The 26,189-nt window shown below is 36.2% G+C and overlaps 1 protein-coding gene across 1 annotated transcript; it reads right to left on the reverse strand.

The window, feature by feature from the left end:
- Positions 1–770: 770 nt before the first annotated feature.
- On the reverse strand, positions 771–5,114 carry LOC311081774 (uncharacterized protein). Its single transcript, XM_084112407.1, has 4 exons — positions 4,867–5,114; positions 4,346–4,503; positions 4,205–4,252; positions 771–4,111 (listed from the first exon to the last, which is right to left on the reverse strand). Exons 1-4 carry the CDS (start codon positions 5,014–5,016, stop codon positions 3,049–3,051), a joined length of 1,419 nt encoding a protein of 472 aa, XP_083968533.1. The 5' UTR covers positions 5,017–5,114; the 3' UTR covers positions 771–3,048.
- Positions 5,115–26,189: the final 21,075 nt, after the last annotated feature.

The following is a 26,189-nucleotide window of genomic DNA, read 5'->3' on the forward strand; positions in this document are numbered from 1 at the left end:
TGTGTGTGTGTGTGTGTGTATATATATATATATATATATATATATACACACATATATATATATATATATATATATATATATACACACATATATATATATACACACACACATATATATATATATATATGTATGTGTGTGTGTGTGTATATATATGTATGTATATATATGCCATATATTTGTTAATAGCAACTCTTAAGTGTCAAGTGTCTAAAGTTTGATTATCTTTTCAGGTGGAGCTGTCACTTGAGCAGCCATTTATAAGGGAGACACAGTGCAACTGCAAAGCTGGCTTGGGACAGTGCAACCATCTCATCGGGCTGCTCTACACTCTCGCTCACTTTGCCAAGATGGGCTACACATCTGTCCCCCCAACAACGAGCAAGACGTCACTGCCTCAAGCCTGGCACGTTCCATCGAGGGCCCTGGGTGTCAGTCCAAGAACGGTGAGCTCTGTGAGTGTCTCAAAGCTAAAACCTCCGGTGACCAACGCACCTCCGCCAAAGAGGCAACGCTCGTCTGAAGGGGTGATGTCAAACCTGTACTGTCCTGTGCCACTCCCGCTTCCATCAAATGCCTTTGCAGAGAGCCTACACCGAAACCTGAGTCAAATAAAAAGCAAGAGTCAGATGTTCAAGCTGCTGGAAGAGAACAGGAAACAGCCTGCTGCTCTTGTCTCTACCGACTTTGGAGACCTTCCTAAGGGATCTGTGCTTACGCAACACAGTCTTCCAGGGCTAATGATGATCCCCTGTTTCCCTTACCATCACAGCCATGCTCATTTTACACTGTCCTGGATGAAACTGAGTCATGCTACTATGGTGGCCTGGTGGTCACTCAGGCTGTTGCAATACAACTGGAGATCGAGACAAGGGGACAGAGCCATAGCAAGACCTGGCATAAAGTTCGAGCCAACCGTCTTACCTCCTCTTCCTTCAAGAGGATTTGTTCAAGGGTGGCAGACTACAACATATTAGCTGCCAATTTGAAAAAGAAAATAGTGCAGACTAAGGTGATGAAGAGAGGTTTGGAACTGGAGCCTGTTGCTGCTGCCGAATATCAAGACCTCACTGGCTATGAGATCTTCCCCTGTGGGTTCGTCATCAACCACCACGCCCCACACCTAGGTGCCTCACCTGACCGAAAAGTGAATGACCCCAGTGCCTCACCAACGCACGGCCTCCTGGAGATCAAGTGCCCCAACAAAGAGAGCGTGAGGGATTGCAAGTACTTGCGTTGCAAGGCTGATGGTAGCCTTAGCCTGAAGACCACACACGAATACTATTTTCAAGTGATGGGGCAGATGGGCATCACTGGGTTGAAGTGGTGCGACTTTTTTGTGAAGTGCAGTGATGACCATCACTTGGAGCGGGTGCACTTCCAACCAAAGGAGTGGGAGAACATGAAATGTAAATTGGACAGATTCTTTTTCTCTCACTTTCTGCCATCTTTGTGTAACAAAATCATGTAATACATCACTGATAATCTGTTTATATATATATAGTTCTCTTTTGTTAATGTTTTTAAATGGTTTGTTCCTAATGTAATTTCTAATGTTCTGACCTGTTCCGGTTCCTTTTTCATACTTCTATGTACATGGTTACCTTTACAAACCTAGACCATTGTGCCTATCAATGTTTTTTGAACGCCCTGTTTTCTGATGTTCTGGTTCCTTTTCCATGCTTACAGTATACAGGCAGGCCATTTTACATTATTCCCTTGTACCAACTTCTATGTACAAAGTTACCTTTACAAACCTAGAGCAGTGTGCCTATCAATGTTTGTTTGATGTTTTCTGATATTCCGACCTGTTCTGGTATATTAAATTATAAAGTTAAGAAGGACATCATCCATGTGTAATACAATTGTACTTTATTCTTTAGATAGATACACATCCAGTAGCTTATACATACACACACATACATGTAAAACAATCACTCACAGGTATGTAAAAGTAAAGAGCATGAGAAGTGAATATAAGGTCTGACAGGGACTGATCCTGTGACACACTGACCATGATAAGGTGCTATGGTAACAATACAAGTTCACATATTTGTATAGATTCATAAAGAAGAACAATAATAATGGTTAAGGCTTTGCATAGATTCATAAAGAACAATAATAATAATGGTTAAGGCTTTGTACAGATTCATAAAGAACAATAATAATGGTTAAGGCTTTGTATAGATTCATAAAGAACAATAATATTAATGGTTAAGGCTTTGTACAGATTCATAAAGAAGTAGAATAATGGTTAAGGCTTTGTATAGATTCATAAAGAACAATAATATTAATGGTTAAGGCTTTGTACAGATTCATAAAGAAGTAGAATAATGGTTAAGGCTTTGTATAGATTCATAAAGAACAATAATAATAATAATGGTTAAGGCTTTGTACAGATTCATAAAGAACAATAATAATAATGGTTAAGGCTTTGTACAGATTCATAAAGAACAATAATAATGGTTAAGGCTTTGTATAGATTCATAAAGAACAATAATATTAATGGTTAAGGCTTTGTACAGATTCATAAAGAAGTAGAATAATGGTTAAGGCTTTGTATAGATTCATAAAGAACAATAATATTAATGGTTAAGGCTTTGTACAGATTCATAAAGAAGTAGAATAATGGTTAAGGCTTTGTATAGATTCATAAAGAACAATAATAATAATAATGGTTAAGGCTTTGTACAGATTCATAAAGAACAATAATAATAATGGTTAAGGCTTTGTATAGATTCAAAAGAACAATAATAATAATGGTTAAGGCTTTGTACAGATTCATAAAGAAGTAGAATAATGGTTAAGGCTTTGTATAGATTCATAAAGAACAATAATAATAATGGTTAAGGCTTTGTACAGATTAATAAGGCTTTGTACAGATTCATAAAGAAGTAGAATAATGGTTAAGGATTTGTACAGATTCATAAAGAACAATAATAATGATGGTTAAGGCTTTGTACAGATTCGTAAAGAAGAAGAATAATGATGGTTAAGGCTTTGTGGTAGGCTTTGTGGACAGTGGTAGATATTTACATTAACATTACAATTTTAAAAGAGAGGACCTTGAAAGTTAGTTAAAAGGGCACAGACGGCCCACAGTTGGTTAACGGAGCCCACCAGTGTCATGGGTAAGACTTTATCAAAAATATGGTACTCTTTAATCCGCCTAATTGCGCGCTCTACATGAATTTGCAGTCTTGCTATCGCTTGAGTCTTTCGTACTTCATCTGCAGTGAAGTGTCCACTTGGGCCTAAAAAAGGAGGGATTACAAGGGAGACCTGTCTTTCAGAGAGCAGGTCCTCGATGAGAAAGCCTTTATCGGCCATTACCATATCTCCTTCTTCGAGAACAGAAAGGATACCTGATTTTTTGGTAATTTCTTTGTCAGATATTGAACCTGTATATAAATCACTGACAAAAGTCACTTCACCTGAGGGGGCAATGCCTATTAGGCCCTTAAATGTGGTGTTACCTTTGTAGTGTGAATAAATCGCTGAGTTAAGGACCTTGGAGCTAGGTTTCTGTACATGAATTTCAGTGCAATCCAATATAACTCTAGTAGCCGGGAACGTGCATTTAAAACAATCTGGCATAAGTTCATCCACAGTTTTCCTTGAAGGCCACATTGGAAGTGATCCCAACATAAAATACAAATAATTGACCCAGGTCACACAGATCCTGCTTACTGTTGACTGTGATACATGGAAACGGGTTGCAAGATCGTGCTCAGGAAATCCCTGCCTCAACCTACAAAGAAAAAGAAAAAACTGGTCCATAGTGGACAATTTAGAGGCGCTAAAGCCTTGACGAAGTACCTCCCCACTTGAATGTTTAAGTCGCTGAGCCTGACTCCATCCCACCATATTTTCTGCAGTAGGTTGCAGGGCCATAAACACAGCTTTAAATGTATCGTAATCTGGGAACCCTGTATAAAATGATATCTGTTTATCATCACCTTGAAAATTTGAAATCAAAAACTGTTTTTGTTGAAGCTCTAAAATTAAAAGTTCTTGATCACCGATGGTCTTGCGGGCTTCCTCAAGTTGATCTTGAAGTGAGGGAGGCAGTGCAGCATATTCATGGTCTGGGTGCGGAGGGGGTGTCTCTTCACTGGAAGTATAAGATAACATATTGATTGACACATTAGGTGTTTTACAATGATACTCATGCTCAGTTCATGTAACCAATTAATCTTTTACGTACCTCAACACATTCACACCATGTCGATCATCCAGATCCGTGGAAACATTACTGGAAATCATCAACAGAGAAATACTGTCAATACACACAGTTAATAAATGCATTACAAACTAGTAACTTAATTCATCTAATGTTAAATACTACCTTGCAGTTCTAACAACACTCCTCCTCTCTGATCTGACAGAACTCCATGCAAACACAGTTGGCACAGCTCCCTGTTTCAACTTGGTGATGCCAGTCTTGCTTTTCACAAGGCAGTCTGGGAGGAAATGCTCCGAGCACACTTTTGTGTATGTGTTTATCTGCATCAGCAAATAAAATGCAATCATATAAACATTTTTACATATATCATTTTATTGATCAGACTCAATCTGACTCATGTACATCCTCCTAGCTATGAAAACTGATGTGATGTGTTCCCTAGGTTAGCTTGTGACTAGAAGCTAATACAAACAAGGTCACTCAGAATATGCTTATACTAGTGAATCTGTGGTGGTAGATTTAAATAACATACTACTAATTTTTGACTAGGCTGTATACTTCAACAACCTGGCTCTCTGCCTTAATCTATCTAGCTACTAAAACTTGTTAGTTCTGTCCTAGCCTAGCTAGCGATACAAGCTAACGTATGGAGACGGCTTAGCCTCAGAGCACCATAAACTTACCTTAAAATTACGACCAGGATCCCTTCTGATGTTTATTATCCATTGTCGACGTAGTCCCTGATCTTTTGGGAAACGGTGAAATGTTTGTCCTCTATTCGATTTTTTCCTGTGTGATGAAGTGCATTTGGGAACACAGCAGTGAGGCGCCATTGCACAGAATTCAGAATTCGCGCTGTGAGTGAGAACTCCCGGAAGTGGTAAGTGTACCCCTCAGGCTCGGTGGAACGTTCGAGGTGAATAAGGCGAATAGGCTACACAGTATGTAGAATTAATCCTCTGGTATTGTTTATTTGGGCGTTACAGTTGTGTTGTTTGCGGTACAAATTTACCATAGTCCATATAGTATTGTAATAATTTTATTTTTGTGAAATGAATATATTATATTTCATTTTAATAATGTTTTTCTTTATTTTTTTATGATCAGTGTATGTTATATTCCTAATTAATATGGATAGGTAAATTATGGAATATTTTATGCAGTGCTTCAATTCATGCCATATTTAATTTAAAAATAGAGCAAAAATATTTGGAATACATCGAATTGATGTACATGTGTGGAAAAATTAAAGTAAATTATCTGTAATACCATGGGGTAGCGATTAGATGCCTGTACAGCCATATTTTTCAATTTTGTTTATTTCTTAGTTAGTGAGCAGATATTTCAAGCAGAATTGTCACCCCTTCATTTTTGTGCACTTTTGTTCTTTATTGAGGCAGATTCGTAGATTGTACACATAAAAACATCTTTATAATTTTGTATTTTTGCATATTTTCTTTTAATTTTTATAGTGGTAATTTTGTATTTTTGCATATTTTCTTTTAATTTTTATAGTGGTAATTTTTAACCATGAACAATACAAGTGTGAGTATTTTTTTCCGACGATTTAGCTTTTTCGAATTAAGTCCATGCTTTTTTTGGAGGGGTCATAGTCACTGTAGAAATGTTATTTAGAATAGTTCAATTTGTATAAGTACCTTTATGAATTCGTACTATTTTGTATACTTTTAAATGCATTGTTCATTTATATATGTCTGTAGGTGTGACAATGGGGACACCGAAGAAATCAGTATGTTGTGAAGTAGAGGGCTTTTTGCACAGTGTCTCACCAGTTCTGCAAGGAGATAGCAGTGGGTCCAAATATTTGACTGCAGTGATATGCCGAGTTGTGGTATTTGATGTGCATCGGCATAATGATTTTTCCTGTGCTAAGAAGGACAAGTAAGTGAATTATTGATTAACAAAGATTTTATGTTTAATTTTTAAATTAGGCAGTTTAGTATAGATATAGTATATGTGTTTGGTTTTAATATTTTAGATAAGTGTAATGTAAAAATTTTAGGCCTGACCAAGATTACTCATGTATGTCTTTAAGACAGGGTGTCCAAATAAAAACATATGCTTTGAGGGGATCAATTAATTGAAATTTAATTGAATGATGGCTATGCCCCTGAGTGGTATTATGTTCTCTGTTGAGTATAGGTGTTCAATATTAGGCTTTTCTATTGTGTATGATTAAATTGTCTCTGTAATATGCTTTTCAAGTAATATTGAGCCTAGTATTTTGTTATAGTGCACATTTTATCAAATGCAGTTCTGGCAACTTTGTCACAGTGTAATGTTTTTAAAATGTTTAGTCTGTGATAGAGTTTCATTAATACACGGGCTGTTATGATGTGCTTTTTCTGAGTGTGTACACCTTAAGGGCCCTATTTTAACGATCTGAAACGCAAGTGTCAAAGCGCAAAGCGCAAGTAACTTTGTGGGCGGGTCTTGGCGCTGTTGCTATTTTCCCGGCGGGATAAATGACTCTTGCGCCAGGCGCAAATCTAAAATGGGTTGGTCTGAAGAGCTTCATTATTCATAGGTGTGGTTTGGGCGTAACGTGAAATAAACCAATCAGAGCGTCATCTCACATTCCCTTTAAGAGCAGGCGCGCTTGTTCTAAAGCGGATTCCTATCATAACGGCGGATTTGCCAGGCGCGCGCCAGGAGCGGTTATATCTATCTATCGTAATAATGTATGATTTGCAAAAATGAAAACTGCTGCTTCTGTGTAGATGAGAGAATCAAAGTGTATGCTCGTTGTGCACACGCTACATTGATTATGGCCAAGCATGCGCCCTTAAAATAGCATATATGAATAACATGCGCAACGCGCCACTGACTTTAAACTATTTTTTCCTGGTTAGTGGCGCAATTGTTTTCTAAACCTGCAAAATAGCATGAAGGAACGTTTGCGCCGGAACACGCCTCCTTTTTTGCGCTGAACCGCCCAGGGAGCGCAAGTTCATTCCCTAGTTTAGCGACGTGCTTCTGTGGAGGGAAAAGCGCGCTTTGCGCGGGTGCAAAATAGGAATGATACATGCGTCGCTGTACAAAGTCAATTGCGCTGGGTGCAAGATAGGGCCCTAAATGTGCACACAGTAAGAGCCTGTGAAATTGTGCATAGTTACTGGACTAAGTTATCTTTTATGTCTGACTGAGTTAATCTCAAAAACACAGAAGGTCTACATCTAAATACAGTTGGTTATGTGTAAAATGAAAGTAAACATTTGAGAGGGAACATATGGGTGCAGGTCTTAAAGCGACAGTAGTGAACATGTTGCCGTTTGGAATAGTTTGTTTGAAAATTTAATTTTTGTCATTATTTAGTCACTCAAAACCCAATTATTAAATTTTTTCTTGCATTGAACTAAAAGAAGATATTTTCAAGAATGTAGTTTACCAAATACTACCTGGCACCTATCTAATTTGATAGTAGGGAGAAAAATTACTATGGAAGTCTGTGGCGACAAGTAACTGCTTGGTTACCTACATTGTTTAAAATATCTTTAATGTTGAACAACAGAAAGAAAGTAATTCAGGTTTAATATAAGTTGAGAGTGACTAAATAATGGTAAATAAAGCTGCAACAATAAAGCCTCCTCATGGACAACTGTCGTACACAAACATAAATATAAAGTGTACAGGCCTGGTCCTGTCTAGTTCTTCACTATCATCGCTCCTCTTTTTATTCTTCTGCTCCTTCGTGAGAGATATGAGACCATCATGGCTCGCAGGTGATGCTCATTATCAGTTATACCATTGGCCCCGTGCCGTCCTCTCATGGACTTCAGCATTGTCCTATTCGCCACAACAGCTTTATTTTGTTTTATTTGTTTATTATGTGTTTTTGTATTATCTTTGATCTCATTTTGTACTAACAAAGTTAAAATTCTGACAAAGATTTTCTTGACAAAGTCTACAAAGTTTGGTCTAAATGTCAACCATTGGTTTTTATTTTATATTTTGTTACTTTCAAAGACTTTTTTAAATTTACAATAGGGAAATTATTTTGTCTGTACTGCTTAGACAATTTGTAAAATATTAAAACCAATATGACAAAGAATTGTGATAAAATCCTGAATATTGTTTTTTTTATTTATTATTGAATATCATATTTGTCATATTGCACGTCTAGTCAGATTGATACCTAATTGAATTAACATTACAATGATTTGGTAATATACGATTATTTCGCTTTTTAAGTTATAGATGGTGATAATTTTTTGTAGGAAAACTCTTATTAAAAGACATTACAATTAGATGTTTTTTTTTGTTTTTTTTTTAATTGCACAAGCCTAAGAAACAGTAGCCTATATTCAATATATTGTATGTATGTAGATTTATGTTGATTTTACTCTTTTACAGCTTGTGGTTTTTATGTTGTGTTTATAAATTTGATGGGGTTGTTTGCATGTTGTATTATATACATTTATGTGATTGTATAAGTAATATTGGTTTATTTTTTTATTTTTGCATAAGTCCTGTTAAGTTAAGTGGAGTGGGCTTAACCAAATCTCGACAAGAAAAGGACAAGTGTGACGTATTATTCAATGCTCGCTCCGTTTGCATTCGAAGAAAACCTGTCTGAAGAGAGTGTCGTGAAAACACTGGAACAGATTTGTAAGGATGTACGTGAATATCAGAGGATAAGTCTTGTAATATGGTTTATTTTATTCGTTTTTCTGCAGTTTAGTTTGTTGAAAGATGTTAGCTAATTGAAGGTGTTCTGAAGAATATTGTGGTATGTTAACTTTTTTGTTAGTCTAAAAAAAAAGCTTATATTGAAAGATATCTGTCAAAATGACAGCTTTTTGAATGTTTTACTCTTTGATGTAAAAGTAATGGTTTTGTAGAAGAAAATCTACATCACTGCCTGTTGTAGTCAAGGTAAAAATATTTAAAATATAATACACAATACATCTGTTTATGGGATGAATTGTGAATGGTTTTTATTGTGACTATATGACTGCGTATTTTTTTACTTGTTTTTTAAAAAAAATGTTAAGGTCACTTTTTTGTATATTTATTAAAGGTAGTAGATATTAACATTAAGTGCAAATAGCAAAAGATGTTATTTATAGAAAATGTAGTAACTATTAGATGCTATTTTGACTAAGTGAAAACAAGATGAAAACTAAAACTAAGTGAGAACAACAAAAAAGTGGTATATTCTATTTACTGTAAGTTATAAGACTAGCGTTTTTTTAGATATATTTGATTTACATTAAGTGACAATAGCGATGCATTATATATTATGTAAAAGTAACAGTTCTTTTCAATAAGTGAAAATCAGAATTAAATGCTATGTATAATTTATATTAGCAGATCATTTTTGTATTATTATTTTGTTTATTAATAGGGTATCATATTGAAAGTGTAAATGATTGTATCCATTAAAATTATTAAATGGATTCAACAACCACCATGCATTTGTCTGTTTGGGGCGAAATAGCAGTACAAATTGGGAAGTGGTATGAATTTGAAAATGTGTCTGTCATATTGTTTAATAAGCGACTTTGCCTCAACTGAATTTCAGAGCTGAATTTCTGTGATTAGTGATCTTGGCGCTTGTGCACAAGTAGCAATAGATCATAGAGAAAGTCTAGAGGGAGAGATACTGTAGTAGATACAGAAGTTCGGGTGGAATATCTTTGTCCGCAGTTCCACACTTTGCCCTCTGTCAAACCACGAGACACAGATGACCAGATGTTTGCAGTGTAAAGCATTTTGCAAAACATCTAAAGTTAGGGTAACAGTTCGAGGACACATCACAATTGACGTTGGTGTGGAGAATAAAAAAAAAAATTCTGGACGATGATATATTTTACCAGCTTCTTAATTTGCAAAGAGGTGTGAAATATGAGTCTGATATCTTGGCATCAAAGATTCTGAGCCAGGATAGGTTGAGAGTTCAAAAATGTAGAGGACTGATTGTTAGTGCAGCATTTGCTGACAATCATGAAACAAGGCAATGCAGCACGGCAACCTGCAGTGTAGTATCTGAGGAATGCAGTGCAGTATCTGAGGAATGCAGTGCAGCAATCTGCAGTTCAGCATCTTTTTCTTCAACAGCTGTTAGTGTGACAGTTCATAGCACAGTGGTTACCAGCACAACAGTTGTTAGCACGGTACATGCTACTATTAGTGTTCTTGTAGTGCTGTAGCTATCAGGTCTGATGTGCATGATAGTGAAGATAGTACAAGTTGCAGTATTGTTCCAAGTGGATCTGGTGTTCATGATGAGAATTTTGTCGAGATAGAAGATATTTTTGATGATGTCGATTTTAAGGATGTGTAATGTAAGTATTTATTTTTTTCTGGCCGTGTATCATGGGTTGAATTTAAGTTGATACTGCATCTAGTAATATTACAGGTATATAGGTGCATTTAAAAATGATTCACATTTTGCTGTGAATTTTTTATTTTTTTTATGTTTTAGTTATTATATACAGCTGGTAATATATATATATATACACTATCGTTAGTAGCAGTCTTAAGTTGGTTATGCTACTAGTATATGCTACTAGTGTATCTTGTAGTGCAGTAACCATCGGGTTTGATGTACATGATAGTGAATATGTTCCAAGTGGATCTGGTGTTCATGATCAGAACGTTGTCAAGATAGAAGACATTTCTGATAATGTCAATTTTGAGGATTTGTAATTTGTAATATAATTTAGTTTTCTTTTCTTTTTTTCAATTTGTATTTTTTTTTCTGGCTGTGTATTATGGGTTGAACTTAAGTTCATAATGTACCTAGTAATATTACAGGTATATAGATGTTTCTAAAAGAATTATGGATGTTTTGCAGGGACATTTTTTATGTTTTAGGTATTATATACAGCTGATTATATATACACACTATTGTTAGTAACAGTCTTAAGTTGGTTGTTTTTCAATGGTGACTATTGTGCTAGACATAGTTTAATATGAAAAGTAGTCTAGAATGTCAAATTGTGTTGTTGTAATTGTTTAAGTCACCAAGTTACACTGAAATAAGGTGTTGCACACACTATATGCACAAAGGTATTTTTCAAAATGTGTGTATTGTACACGTAAGTGTACTGTTTGTTGGAGTAAAGTTGTAATAAACAATTTTGTACAGTATTGTGAATTTGTGTATTTGATATTAGTTGTTAATTATGGTTGGACTGGACAACTGTCAATGTTTTGGTTTTTTTGTCCCAATTTTCCATATAAACATTTCCAAGGATATAGAACATCTTTCATTTTAATAAGTTTTGTACTTTGTCTTCATATGATATAAAGGCTTAGTTTTTGAATTTCATCAATATTTTTATACAATTATAACAATTTTATTACTAGCATTGATTTAGTGCACTTTCATGGTGTTTCTTTGTTAGCAGTTACATCACAACATTAATATGCATGAATATCAGAAGGCATTTTAGTAGGGTAAGTACAAGTTTTCAAATTTAGTAATGTTGTATGTATCCTAAACAAATTGTAATTGTATTTGAATTTTTTTTTTTTAAATCAATTAATTGTAGTTATAAATAGTGTATAAAAGTTTAGACAAGTATATTAGAATGGACTATTATATTATGGGTCAATGACAAATAAGATTTTCAAGAAGAAAAAAAAAAATATTTTAAGCAAAACAGTTTTAAAATGCATTTTTATGTCCAAAAAAATGTATGGTGTTGATTTATATTGATTTTACAGCATTTTAGGCAGCATTCATTTATTATTAAACAAGATTTCTGATTTTACCACCCAGAAAATGTCAGGCGGTGCGACCATATATTAATTTAAAATAATATACATTTAATGTACTTAGCACTACTGAGACTTGTAAATATGAATCATTGTAGTGTCTAAAATGCATATCACATGGTAAATTCCCTTTCTATTTCTTTATTTATTGCCCTTTTATTCCAAATCATATAAACGGCTGCTTTTCTGTGTTCAAACACCCATTTTTCCATAAGGACTTTTTATGTTTTGTTTTTAACTGTAAAAATGATTTGTATACGTTATATAAAGGTTTACAGTTATATTTCTTACTTCATTTTGCAATTGCAGTGGGAATTGATACATTTAAATGTAAATTTGCTGGTTGCACCACCTGACCATGACCGGTCGCACCACCTGACGTTGTGATCAATAATGATTGATATTCACAAAATAAAAAGAAAGATATGTCAATGAATTTTATTCAGGTTTCAATTGGCTTTTTTTATTTTAATCCTCTGACCAATTTATACTCTATTTCAATCATATAATTAAATTTCATTAACAAGAAAGTGCAAAACAATACTGCATGTTATGATAACATTTGATCATCGCTTCTTTAAAAATATAACTTTGAAACCCCAAGGAACACATTTAATAAATGAGAACATTTTTTATATGGAACAGTGAATTAGAGCAAATATTGGGCCCAGAAACATCAAGTGGATCAAAATCAATCACTATCCTTTCCTGGGAATGCTGTGCAGGTAAAAAGTATTGTGAAGGCGTTATAATCGCTCAGTTCACTTTTTAAATTACTTAAAATACTTTAAATTCATCCCACCTGCACTAACTGTCCTAAACAACACCCACACCAGAGGGCCACTGCATTTGTGTTTTTAGTTTGTTCAATGTTTATATTCTAAGTGTTTTCATATAGCTTTTAAATGTATTATGTTGAAAGATTAATTTTTTTAAACTATATATTCTTTTCTATTCTACTAGGCTGTACCTGGCGGCAATGCACTTCAATGAAAATTATCACCGTCCGCAAGCTACCACCTCATATGGAGAGCCCATGTACAGAATGTCTTGCCCCAAGTACAAGAAGGGAGAAAGAACTTCTAAGCCCATCAAAACACAAGCAACCTTGAGTAAGTCCTTTAGGGACTATTAATGTTTCTGTGTGTTAATGTGGTAACCTGATTTCAATAAATCTAAATCATTGTAGCAGCATTTTAATAACAATAAAAAAAGTTTTAATTATAACATAATGACGTTCTCATGCAGAGTAATAACAATTGAACCAAAGCCACACAACAAAAATAAATAACTTCAATGCCACTATAAATGGCAGTGCAATAGAACATACTTAAAAAAATAGTTCACCTCAAAGTTGAAAACTGTGTCATCATTTACTCACCCTCAAGTTGTTTCAAACCTGTATGAATTTCTTTCTTCTGCTAAACACAAAGAAAGATATTTTGAAGACTGTCGGTAACCAGACAGTTGTTGGTACCCAATGACTTCCATAGTAGGAAAAAAAACTCATACAGGTTAGAAACAACTTGAGGGTGAGTATATGATGACACAATTTTCAACTTTGAGGTGAACTATTCCTTTAAGCAAAATAGGTTTTGGAAATTATTTTCTGTCATTACAGATTATGTCGACGACATCATGGAGCTGGTCTTTGAACAAGTTTTCCCTGATCCAACTCCGTATATAGATGAGGTAGAAAAGATCCCTATCCCACCAACACTCTCATCTCATCATCCACGACCAGACAAGGCAACAGTGGTCTCCGCTTACATCTCCTGCTTCAATCCCGGACCGGTCTAAAGCCCACATACTGTCCCTCATTGTCTGGAAACTCCTGCCGTATCCTCAAGACAACACAAGACGGCAGGACAACACGCACTTTCTGGCCCAGATATCCCCAGCACCAGGAGACAAAGTTCCTGTATGCACAATACCTGTAACGACTAAAACACAAAGAGGTGAAATTACTAAGTTTGTAATGAAAATTATTACAATATTTTGTTTCTTTGTATTTAGAAAATTTGTAAATTTGTATTTCAATAAATGGACTAAACAAAAATTCACTTACTGTACCATTCCTCTTAGATGTAATGGCCCATACTGTGCTTTGTAAACATTTATTGCATTTTGTAGAGAATACTCATTGAGACACACAGGCTCAAATCCAGGATGATCCACCATGCATGTCAGCTGACTGGATACTTCCTCCATTCGAGCCGTAACCTAACAAATGTTTAATTTATTATGGAGGATTGTGTATACTCTAACCCAGTGGTTCCCAATTCCAGTCCTCGTGACCCACTGCTCTGCACATTTTGTATGTCTCCCTTATTTAACACACCTGAACCAGATCATCAGCTCATTAGGAGAGACTCCATGAACTGAACTGAGTGTGTCAGATAAGAGAGACATACAAAATGTGCAGAGCAGTGGGTCACGAGGACTGGAATTGGGAACCACTGCTCTAACCTAATATGTACTAACAAAGCACACTGACCTTAGGAGTTTCTCGACAGCATCGATTTTCAACTTCAGTTGGCATTGTTGCACAGTTACTGTACCACAAGAACACCTGAACACATGATTGGAATAAAGATAAAAAACAAAAACATCAGTTTTGTGGAGTAAGTAAATAAACCACATGTTGATGTAAAGTTAGCATATACGCATTATGAATATGAAGATTGCAGAGATATCGTAAAGGGCAGTTTCTGCTGACTTGAATTCTGATTTGATCCAAAGCACTGGTCTAGTACAGGTGTAGCCTACATTTTGTATTTTTTTTTTTTTTTTTTTTACACAGCACACTACTTTTACACAACAACAACGTCAAACACCTACTTATGCTTCAAAAACATTTCTGTACACTACTTAGGTGCAGTTCACCCATGAGAAGCAGTTGCCAAGATAGCAGTTTAGTCCTTATAATTTACAATATTGATTAAATTTTCAACAGATTGTGTTCAGCATGTTCAGAACAAACATAAAAAAATGTATCTAAAATGTTATCCCTGGACTATAAACTTTAGATTATAAATTAACACAAAAAGTTCACTATTACTTTGGTGCTTTTCTTTAATAGTTTATAATAACTTATATATTATTTTGTGAGTGTTAAATAGTCATTGTAAAACAAGCAGTATTACAGGTGCTTCCCAATAAATTAGAATATCGTGAAAAAGTTCATTTATTTCAGGAATTCAACTTAAAATGGAAGACGGCTGTGTTAAATCTATATATGTATAAAGCACAGTCCAGAGTCAACACAGCCATCTTTCAGGACATTTAGAGCACTTCATGCTTCCTTCAGCAGACAAGCTTTATGGAGATGCTGAGTTCATTTTCCAGCAGGATTTGCACCTGCCCACACTGCCAAAATAACCAAAACCTGGTTCAATAACCATGGGATTACTGTGTAACTCTGTGATTTCATGCAATATTCTAATTTTCTGAGATTTTGATTTTGTGTTTTCACAAGCTGTAAGCCATAATCATCAAAATTATAACAAATAAAGGCTTGAAATATCTCATTTTGCATTCAATGAGTCTATACAATATATTAGTTTCACATTTTAAGTTGAATTCCTGAAATAAATGAACTTTTTCATGATATTCTAATTTATTGGGAAGCACCTGTATAGTAGTGGGCATGGATGGAGAAGTAAATGTAAATACAGTAACACACCATTGGGATACATCCATATGAAGACGTTGTTCAGGTTCGTCGTCTTCATTTTCATCTTGCGCCTGCGCCGGGTCCGACTCTGGCTCGAACATATAAGGCTGGATGGACAAGTCCATTGTTGACATTTTGTTAACGTTTTTCAAGTTTCTGTGCCGCTAGATAATCGTATCTCTGCTATTAAACTACAAAAATGGCCGAACGGGGTGGAGTTGAACTGAGTGAAGCTGCTACAACCTGGAGAGGGGGCGGGGTATGAAGTGTCTCATTTGTATTTAAAGAGACCGCACCAAAACGAGTTGCTCTCAGACGCACATCAGAAAAGGGGTAAAAAAGGGGCCTGTGGAGCTAGAATATTGAGGAATTCAGACCCAAGCATTGCGGTTCCGCTTTATATAGACCACAAATGTATGATTTATATGTAAAAAGGAACAATTTAAAAGCATGATATGTCTCCTTTAAATATTTAATAGAATGGGTAATGGTTTAATCATTTGAATTCATGACTAATAACTATGCTTTTCTGTAATGCTGTATGGCACTGCTATCAAGTATGTATTATTAACATGTAATAACTGTAATTACCAAAAAAAATTAACAGAACACCATTTTAACTTAAGTTGTAATGTATCTAGATATACATAATGAACACAATATCTTGCTTTTCTTTTGGCAAGGTACTCTGCCCTTGCAACTGGATCACTTTTTAAACGAGCTCTGTGTCGTGCTGTTTTCTCCTTGCTTGATAATGGCATCTACAAAAACAAATTAAAATATATTAATTTAAAAATGCAATTGTTTTAGTATCAATGTTGATTATACAGTCCTATATTCTTGAAGAATAGGACTTTAAGATGGATAATGTGCTCTTTAAATTGTCACTCATACCATAATATAATAAAAAATATATATACATATGTAGATTGCACCTTTAAACAACTTAAAAGCTTTATATATTTATTAAAATGTATTTAATATTTTCAAAAACATGAATTAACATGACTTTTTTTAGTTGGTTTAACTGTAACTCTGGTCGCAACACCTGACATATTGGTCGCACCACCTGACATTTCAAACTCAATTCAGATCTAACAGGCATTAACTTGGACGCCTGTACAAATGTTTGACCATGTGCTCAAGGTTATACATACATTTTTTAAATCAAATACACATTTTTATAATAACAACACATTTTCAAAGTTTTCCAGGGGTCATACCACCTGACATGATAAGTTGAATCAACCTCATCATTACTCAAAAATGTCAAATTATCTAATATTTATGGGAGGGTGACTAACCTTGTTACTGCATCAAAGGGGTCCTCTGGAGTCTTCTGTGTGATGTCATATGCTGTCACATGGTTTTCTTAAAGGAACATTGCATAAAATTGCATTTTTATGTCGGTCGCCCTCCCTGACATTAGTAGAAGTAAATTTTTCGGACAAAAGTTATTTAAGTAATAGAATAGTTCTGAAATAGGACCGATACACTATTTCCCCTTATTTATAAGGAATTTAACATAAAATCATGCCAAAATATTTGATTAAGAATTTTATTGAGAAAATTAACATTTATATCTCAGTTTTGTTCTCTGCTTGTATGTTCGGACGGTCGCACCACCTGACATTTTTGGTCTTTCAAACACCAAAACTCAAAAAATCTATTGAATTTCAATAAAATGAAAAGGGTTTCTTATAAAGTACATATTGTAGATCCGTTTGATATATGACATGTATTTATTCAAATTCTTTTTAGGAAAATAATGAATTTGGACACAAAAAATACATGTCATGTCATTGACCCTTATACAGATTCTTTTAAAACAGCTTTACAGTAATAGGCATAATGAATCAATAATGTCAACAGAATTCAATTTTGTTTTACAGTAGTGTTATGTTGTTCACATAGTTTAATAGTAGTTTCTTTTGATGTTCAGATTAAGTCAGCTATACATCTTTATAGAAACCAGTATTGCTATTATGTAGTTTAGTGCCCTTTGTACAAATTGTGTATGAAAGATTTTGTGATGTTATGATGAAAATGTTTAATGTGGCTAAGTAGAATAACTTAAATAGAAAAAGTAAAATAGGATGTAATATATATATATATATATATATATATATATATATATATATATATATATATATATATATATATATATATTAGGACCTTTGCCTGACAATGATGTGATGGCCAGAACAGCATCCCTCATTTCCCTTCGACCACAACTGCTAATAACCAAAATTTTTGATGGCATGTCTGCTGTTTATCCATGGTGTCATCTAAATTTGGAGAGGTCCAAAAAGGTTCACTGCTGTCTTACCAGTGTCCAGCTGTGCTGCCAAAGGATGTACTTATTCATTCGAATGCTTCACAATTCCCTCAAATTACCTGTCCCACAATACACATTTCCACCATTTCATTTTGTCCCTGGCAGCTGGGCTGAACTCATGCATATGCAGAGTCTGGAGGTGATGCCTGAAATGTCAGGGATCATTGAGGAGGGAAAAAAGGATCAATCCAAAAGCCCACTCTGGTTTAACATGCGTTGCCTTTGGCTTACAGCAAGCAAGTTCTATGAAGCTGCTCATGTGAGATCAGAATCCACTGCAAAGACACCTGCTGGACAGATCATTAAAGGTGCCTTCAGACCAAAGCAATGTGTAGAGGAGTGGAGCTTGAGCCAGAGGTTCTTTGCTGCTATGCTGAGACCCTTGATGTTAATGTTCTTCCATGCGGTCTCATTATCCACACCAATGACACACACCTTGGTGCCAGTCCAGATGGCAAAGTGGTGGACCTTCAAGAGAGTCCGCACACTCCACCAAAGACAAAAGTCATCAAAAAAGCAAAATTAAATCAATGCTTTACAGAAGAAAAGGCAAACGTTTCGACCTTTATCAAAGCCAAGCTGGTGTGGAAAGTGGTGGACCCAAGTTAAGAACCTCCCTATGGCCAAGTAGAGGTTAAAGGGATAGTTCACTTTGAAATTAATTTTTGATATGTTTTAGCTTACCTCAAGGGCATCCAAGATGTAGGTGTCTTTGTTTCCGCAGTAGTTTCAATTTTGATATTTTTAGGTCAAACCGTTCTTGTCTGTCAGTCATATAATGCAGGTCGATGGTCACTGTCTCAAAACACAAGCACAGAGTCCAAATTAAAACAATTCCCCATCGTCCAAATGAAACAATTCCCCATCATAAGTACACATTGATGGCCTAAGACACGAAACGAGCGGTTTGTGTGAGAAAACGAACAGTATTTATATCGTTGTTATCTCTTGAAAACAGCACACGTCCAAATGATCTGACGGCGCGGGCGGGTATAGATATATACATAGATGTCGCCTTGGCTACGGTTTTGTTCCAATGAACTGCAGTAGCGAAGGCGACATCTAGTGTATACATCTATACCCGCCTGCGGGCAGGTATAGATATATACACTAGATGTCGCTTGGCTACGGTTTCGTTCCAATGAACTGCAGTAGCCAAGGCGACATCTATGTATATCTCTATACCCGCCCGCGCCGTCTGATCATTTGGACATGTGCTGTTTTCAAGAGATAACAACGATATAAATACTGTTCGTTTTCTCACACAAACCGCTCGTTTCGTGTCTTGGGCCATCAATGTGTACTTATGATGGGGAATTGTTTCATTTGGACGATGGGGAATTGTTTTAATTTGGACTCTGTGCTTGTGTTTTGAGACAGTGACCATCGACACACTGAGATTGTTGGGGGCCAAGCAAAACTGAGAAAAAACACCTACCTGAGAAAAAACAACAGTTGCTTAGCTTGGTTTGATCTGGTGACAGAGACTAGGAGTGACTTCACTGTGGAGAGAGTATGAAGAGATGAGCTTGTAGCGCGGCCACATAAGGAATGAATATTTATATTGCAGTGAATTATTCAAATTAATCTTATAAGACAGCTGCTATTTTATAATTATTCTACCTGTGTTTATTGCCCAGACATGTGGTTGAGTTCCCGTTTTACTCACGCAAGAGTTCTGTTGCGTAGCTCCAGGGAATCCCCCGTGATGTCAGTCGAATCAGCTTAATGACTTGACTTCCATTTAAAGGAGCCGAAAAAACGGCGTACAGTAGCAACATTTCGGTGCTCAAACAGATTCGCGATCGATCGCTGGAATATATCTTTATCAAGCTGTTCCAGACTGTGACTGGAAAATCATTGTGGAATTATCTTTACTTTTTTGGATTTTTTGCCTTTGGGATTTCGTCACAGGACAGCGTTGCTTCACATCGAGCTCCCGGACTTAAACGAATCAGCCGGTGAGGCCGATTCAACACACACACACACACACACACACACTTACAGTACATTGTACGGGACTAATACGGACAATTCCTCCACTCTCTTACATATATATCACTACTTTTTTCTTGTTTTTCTTTGTATGAGATGTGTATGTATATATTTCTTGGTACAGCTTGGTGTTTTTTTCTTCTACTTATTGTAAATACACTTGGGGTTTAAAGCGAGTTGATGTTATCCAATCGTTCTTTTTGATAAACATTCAAACATAAGTTTAAAGAAGGGTCAAGACCGTAAAGTTTTTGTGTATCATCACCTATAATCTAGGCTGAGCGTTACAAGCTGATCCAAGAAATCAAGGCTAAAGCTGATGAATTATACTTTGATACATACATTCATGTTTTGCTAGGGAGAAAATAGGCAAGAAAGTGACCAACCAATTATGTTTCTATTATTCACAGTTCTATAGTTACGCATGTTGTATGTTTCTATAGTAAAAAAATAAAAATAATCAAGTCACAGTTCACTATTGTAGACTGGGATTTTTTATAACTTGTTAAAGGAGAACTCCGGTCAATTTTAACATTGAGCTCATTTTTTTGTAAATTTGGAGTGCTGTCAGTACAGAGAACAACGACAAAAATCGGTGTTGCCTATACCGTGTTATCCTCTTTTTAAAATTTGCACCCTGTTGACTTAAATGGGGCAAGTTTTAAACCTGCTTTTAGCCTCTTAACATCCTTGATGTGTCATTACAAGTGCCCAGCCATTGTGAGTGATTCCTTCATAGTGAACACGGTGAATCTGACTACAGTAGATGAGAAAGATATGAATAAAAGTGATGTTAATTCAGCCAGCGCACATACCTGTATTTACTTCCTGTTTTCGGTCGAAGTCCACAGTAGTCGATTGTCGAGTTCACGCGCGTGATCATAGGTAACTAAGCAACAGTGGAGAACTCGACAATTGACTACTGTGGACTTCGACTACAGATTAACTGTAATCAGGGGTTCTGATTAATTCGGTTCGGGAGTATAGATAAAAGCCCGCCCGCACTTACAATTGATTGGTTGGGTCCTTACATGAGGCACACTAGCACACACACGCAAGGTCTCTCGTGCTCCCTCTCTCTTCACGTTCTTCTCCCGGTAGACGTAGAATCCACAGCTAGATCAATGAGTATAGAAGCCCTACGATTACAACGACCATCATTTGAAGTGTCATACAGTTCTGAAATTATCGTACATTATAGGATTTTTTTTTCATTATTGATCGTACATCGTACAGAGGTCAAAATTATCGTACAAATACGTTTTTACAAATTATCGTACGTCTGGCAACACTGGCCAACGCTAATATTCAGGAGAGTGAGACCTCCGGTGGCCGACAGAGGATTCTTCACTGGCGTTCGTGACACTCTTTCACCCCTGATTAAGACAGAGACCCCTAGTCAAAGTACTAGGTATTGGGATCAGCAAAAAGAGTGGCAGAACCGAGTGAACCACTGTGAATTTGGAGAAGAGGCCAAGTGATGTCTGGTGGTCCAGGTTCAAGGCCCTCCATCCAGAATTGACCTCACGGATAGCAGACAGAGTCCATGGTGCTAAACCAGAGGCCATTGAAGAGAACACTTACTTTAATCATGGACCAAAATAAGACACATGTCTCAAAAGAGGCCATTGAAGGTTTCTTCAACTTGTATGAGGCCCTCTATGTGTAAATGGTATACACAGAAAAAAACGCGTTAATTTCTAGTTATTTTTTAATCAGTTTAGTGTTAAATGTAAATAGTTGTAAACCATCGTATCCTGATTATTAATGTTTTGAAGTTTTTACATTGGTTAATCATTACATTTTTTTAATCAATGAATTATGTTTTTTATGTTTTTTAAATTGTTTTCTTCAGTTAAAAGAAATAAACAATTGATCAGTTAAATCAGTGAACGTTAACCCATATCATCATACACAGGTGGAGGAGGTACTCTTCCCCACTTATCTCAAATATTATTGGTCCAAAAGACATCAATCAAAGTGTGGACTGTAAAATGGGTACATTGATCACACAAACTTGCTTGTCTGGCTCTCAACAACAGAGGAGTGGTTGCTGGCATGCCATGAAGGGCGAAAAGTGTAGAGAGCATGGTTAGTCTACGTTGTAAGAAAAAATTATGAAGCTGTTGAAGATCTCAAAGACAAAGTTTATTACAGCATAGCAGTGGCAAAGTAGATGAAGCACCTGCGTCAAAATGAACCCAGAACATCTAAATCTTAAACCTTTTATCCTGTTAAAGTTTACCACTCTTAATATAAATTAGGGGCTGCACGATATTACTAAAAACTTCGATATTTCGTTTTTTCCACTATATATATTGCGTTTAGGGGTTGAAATCGAACAGTTCATCACGATACGATATGATATCAATTCTCTCAGCCAGTGATACGAAATTAGCAGATACCTCAAAAAATTCTGATATTATGTGCCAAGTTTACACAACCAGTTACATTTTTATGAACTCACAAATGCAACCAAAATGTATAATATGAACATTTAATTAAACTCTTTGAAAATTGCATGCCCTCTCCCATTTGGGACATTTACAACAGAAGACAAATTCATTTGCAAAAACAGATAACTATCAATCAAACTGCAGCTGGGTTGTTTTGATTAAGTAATAATAACAACAACAAAAAATACAGGTTACTTACAAAATTAAAGTTCATTCAAAGTATGTTTTTTATATATATTAAAAGTAGTGCTGTCAACGTTAACGCGTTAACGCATGCGATTAATTTTTGTCTGGTTTAACGTGTTAAAATATTTAACGCAATTAACGCAGCATCCGTCTTTTCTGCCATCCGTTGGCTAGCTTACATTATATGATCACGCTCTTATTCATTTAAATGCTTTTAAACATTTCAAGCGCGGCAAGACAAAAGAGAATGCTCTGTCTGTGAATGTCCTTAGCCTATGTGACACACATAGTCCATGGGCCAGACCAGATATTGGTACCATCTGGGTGGGCAAAACCTTACCTGTACTAAATTGTTTATGGGATTAATATAAGTTAATTTTAATATGATAACCTTTCCACAGTCCCAGCTTTTTATACTTTTTTTTAGAATTGGTAATTTTCCTACTTTTATGTATTAGAATTATTTTTGAAAAATACACAAATGTCCAATACCATAATAACAGTGATCTAATATTAATACCAAGCAAACTAAAATATTTGTAAATATTAACAGGCATAATAAAGTCAATATCTTTGAATTCACACTGATATTTTGTTGTTTTGAGTTGTAAAAAATATAAAAGAAAAGAAAAATAACACGTGTATTGTTGACTCTACTGTCTACCATTGGAAAGTCATAAAATGTACATACGATTTGTATAATATATTTCAATACGTTTTGTTTTCAGGTTCATGTGGAATGTATTAGGTAACAGCTTTGTAACACAAGAAAATAAGAAACGTTGAATTTCAGGTAGATATTAACACATATGCCCAGAAACCCCATTTTATTCCAAAATCGGTGTTTATCTTGGTCACAACCTTCATTGCTATTATATTATGCCGTTTTCTAACCACAAAATAAACAGCTCTGATGTCAATCTAAAAGATTAACTACCGGACAGCTCGCGGTCATTCGGCAAACAGTCGCGGACATTGGATCCATTGTGATATTTTAGCTTTGTGCACAAACTTGCACACCGACAGGCCTTCACCTACACTTGCATATTTTGTGATGCTACGTTAAGTTGTTTCTTCCAGTGGATGCAGTCAACCAGACCATTGAGGAGACCATCAACAAGGACACACAGACAGCAGGAGGAACAAAGGGCTTCCCGAAGTACTACCTGACAGCAGAGTAACGCAGCGCATACCTAAGAAAGCTAAGAGAGATGGTCGGTTGGGGTGATTCTCAGCTGAATCATCCAGAACTACAGCCGCCAAAATTTCAAGACAGAATATCTGGAAACAAGAGAGATACTTTTCTACGACACGATGACCAAGAAAAAACTTTAAAAAAATTCTCAGAGATCAAGAAGAAGCAACACAGTCAGGAGCAAGCCAAGCAGGTAGTATTGTAGGCCGAAAGAAACCTCTTTGGTCACATGATCTTGGTGGCACAGAGCCGACAACTACACATGAGTGACGTCTTGGCTCATCCTCTGGGACATCTGCCTTGGGCCCTAGCTAACAAGGATGGGTCTCTACGCAAGACCAACAAGGCAGCTTTGGTCAGAGAGTTGGAGAAGAGAGTGTCCCCAGCTGAGGAAATCCCAGAGCCATCAACAACCGCCATTGATGGAATGAGCCTGTTACAGAAACTGAAGGGCCAAGACAATTCCTTTGCGCAGTTGGCTGTCTCAGCTCTGGACAAGGAGCTGCACGAAGGGGGAAAGAGCCAGCGTATAGATGTTGTCTTTGATGTGTACAAGGACATCTATTACACGGAACGTGAAAATAGAGACACCAGCCACCATAGTCACATGTTTGCCTGGAGCCAGAGCGCCTGACATCAAAGCAAATTTAAAAGTGCTGCCTAATGCTAATCGTAAATTATCTAAGATTATTATTCACGTCAGCACTAATGATGTTCGACTCCGCCAGTCGGAGTATAGAGACTGTGTCTGTTCCCCGAATTAGGGAATATAAAAAACTCCCAAACCCATCTAAGGGTAAAAATTTAATTGATGTTCAACAAATAAAAAACAGATATAATACAATTGAGCAAATGATAATGCTCGGTTTGCTGAATATTCGATCCCTTACTTCAAAAGCACTTATTGTTAATGATATGATTACAGACTATAATCTAGATGTGCTGTGTTTGACAGAAACCTGGCTAAAACCAAACAATTACATTACTTTAAATGAGTCCACCCCCCAAGATTACTGTTATAAACATGAGCCTCATCTGAAACGCAAAAGGAGGGTGGTGTTGCTGTAATTTACAGTAATACTTTCAAAATTACTAAGAAGTCTAGTTTCAGATACAGTTCTTTTGAAGTGTTGGTGCTTAATGTAACAACATTGAGTGTAAATGATAAATCACGTTTGAATTTGTGCTGGCTAATGTATACAAGCCACCAGGGCACCATACAGACTTTATCAAAGAATTTGCTGACTTTCTATCAGAGTTAGTACTGGCTGCAGATAAAATCCTAATTGTTGGTGATCCTAAATATACATGTAGATAACGAAAAAGATGCATTGGGATTGGCATTTAAAGATATTCTTAACTCTATTGGGGTTAGACAACACGTGTCAGGACCTACTCATTGTCGTAATCATACTCTAGATCTAATACTATCACATGGAATCAATGTTGATGCCGTTGAAATTCTGCAGCAGAGCGATGACATCTCAGATGATTATCTAGTCTTGTGTAAACTTCATTTAGCCAAGGCTGCAAAGCCGACTCCTTGTTACAAATATGTTAGACCTATCACTTCTGCCACTAAAGATTGCTTTATTAATAATCTTCCTGATCAGTTCCATAATTTCAGCATCCCAGATATTCCTTAGAAGAACTTGATATTGCGACAGAAACTTTTAACTCTCTCTTTTCCAGTACTTTAGACACAGTTGCTCCGTTGCGCTTAAAGAAGATTAAAGAAAATAGTCCATCTGGGTGACCGATGTGGTTCCATTCTGGCCATTCATGCTCTTTCGGGATGTGATACCACCTCAAATCCTGTCGGGAAGGGGAAGGTGTCTGCACTCAAGGCCATGAGAGTCGTACCTGATAAGCTTCTCCACTGTATTAGAGAGGCAGAAGCCACAGATTTACAGATCACAAAAGCAACAAGGGCTTTCTTTCTGGCTCTGTACAATCAGAGGAACTCTGTAACCTTCGATGCAACCCGGTATGAAATTTCCCGGAAGTGCAACAGTCCCCACAGCAATGAAGACACTACCTGCTACAGAGCGCAATATGCGCTTTCATGGAAGACGTGCCAGCCAACAGGTGCTGCTATGGAAAGCTGCAGACAAGCCTGATCCACCGGCTGTGGATATCACCTTGTTTGGATGGAACAAGAAGATGGGCCTAAAAGAAGGAGAGGAACTGATTATGCCCACCCAGGATTCAAGTCAAGTTCCTCCTCCTGCTTTTTTAGCTGCTGTCAGCTTAGGTTGCAAAGCTGGGTTGAAACCTTGCACATCAGCAAAGTGAAGCTGTGCAGCTGCAGGTCTGGCCTGTACCAGTTATTGTTCCTGTAAAGGCAATGATGGTATATGCTGCAACATACTTACACAACACCAAGAACACAAAGAGAGGGATTAAGGGTCTGG

The sequence above is a fragment of the Abramis brama genome (genome assembly GCF_963993115.1).
Source record: "Abramis brama genome assembly, chromosome: 4".
Taxonomy (NCBI): domain Eukaryota; kingdom Metazoa; phylum Chordata; class Actinopteri; order Cypriniformes; family Leuciscidae; genus Abramis; species Abramis brama.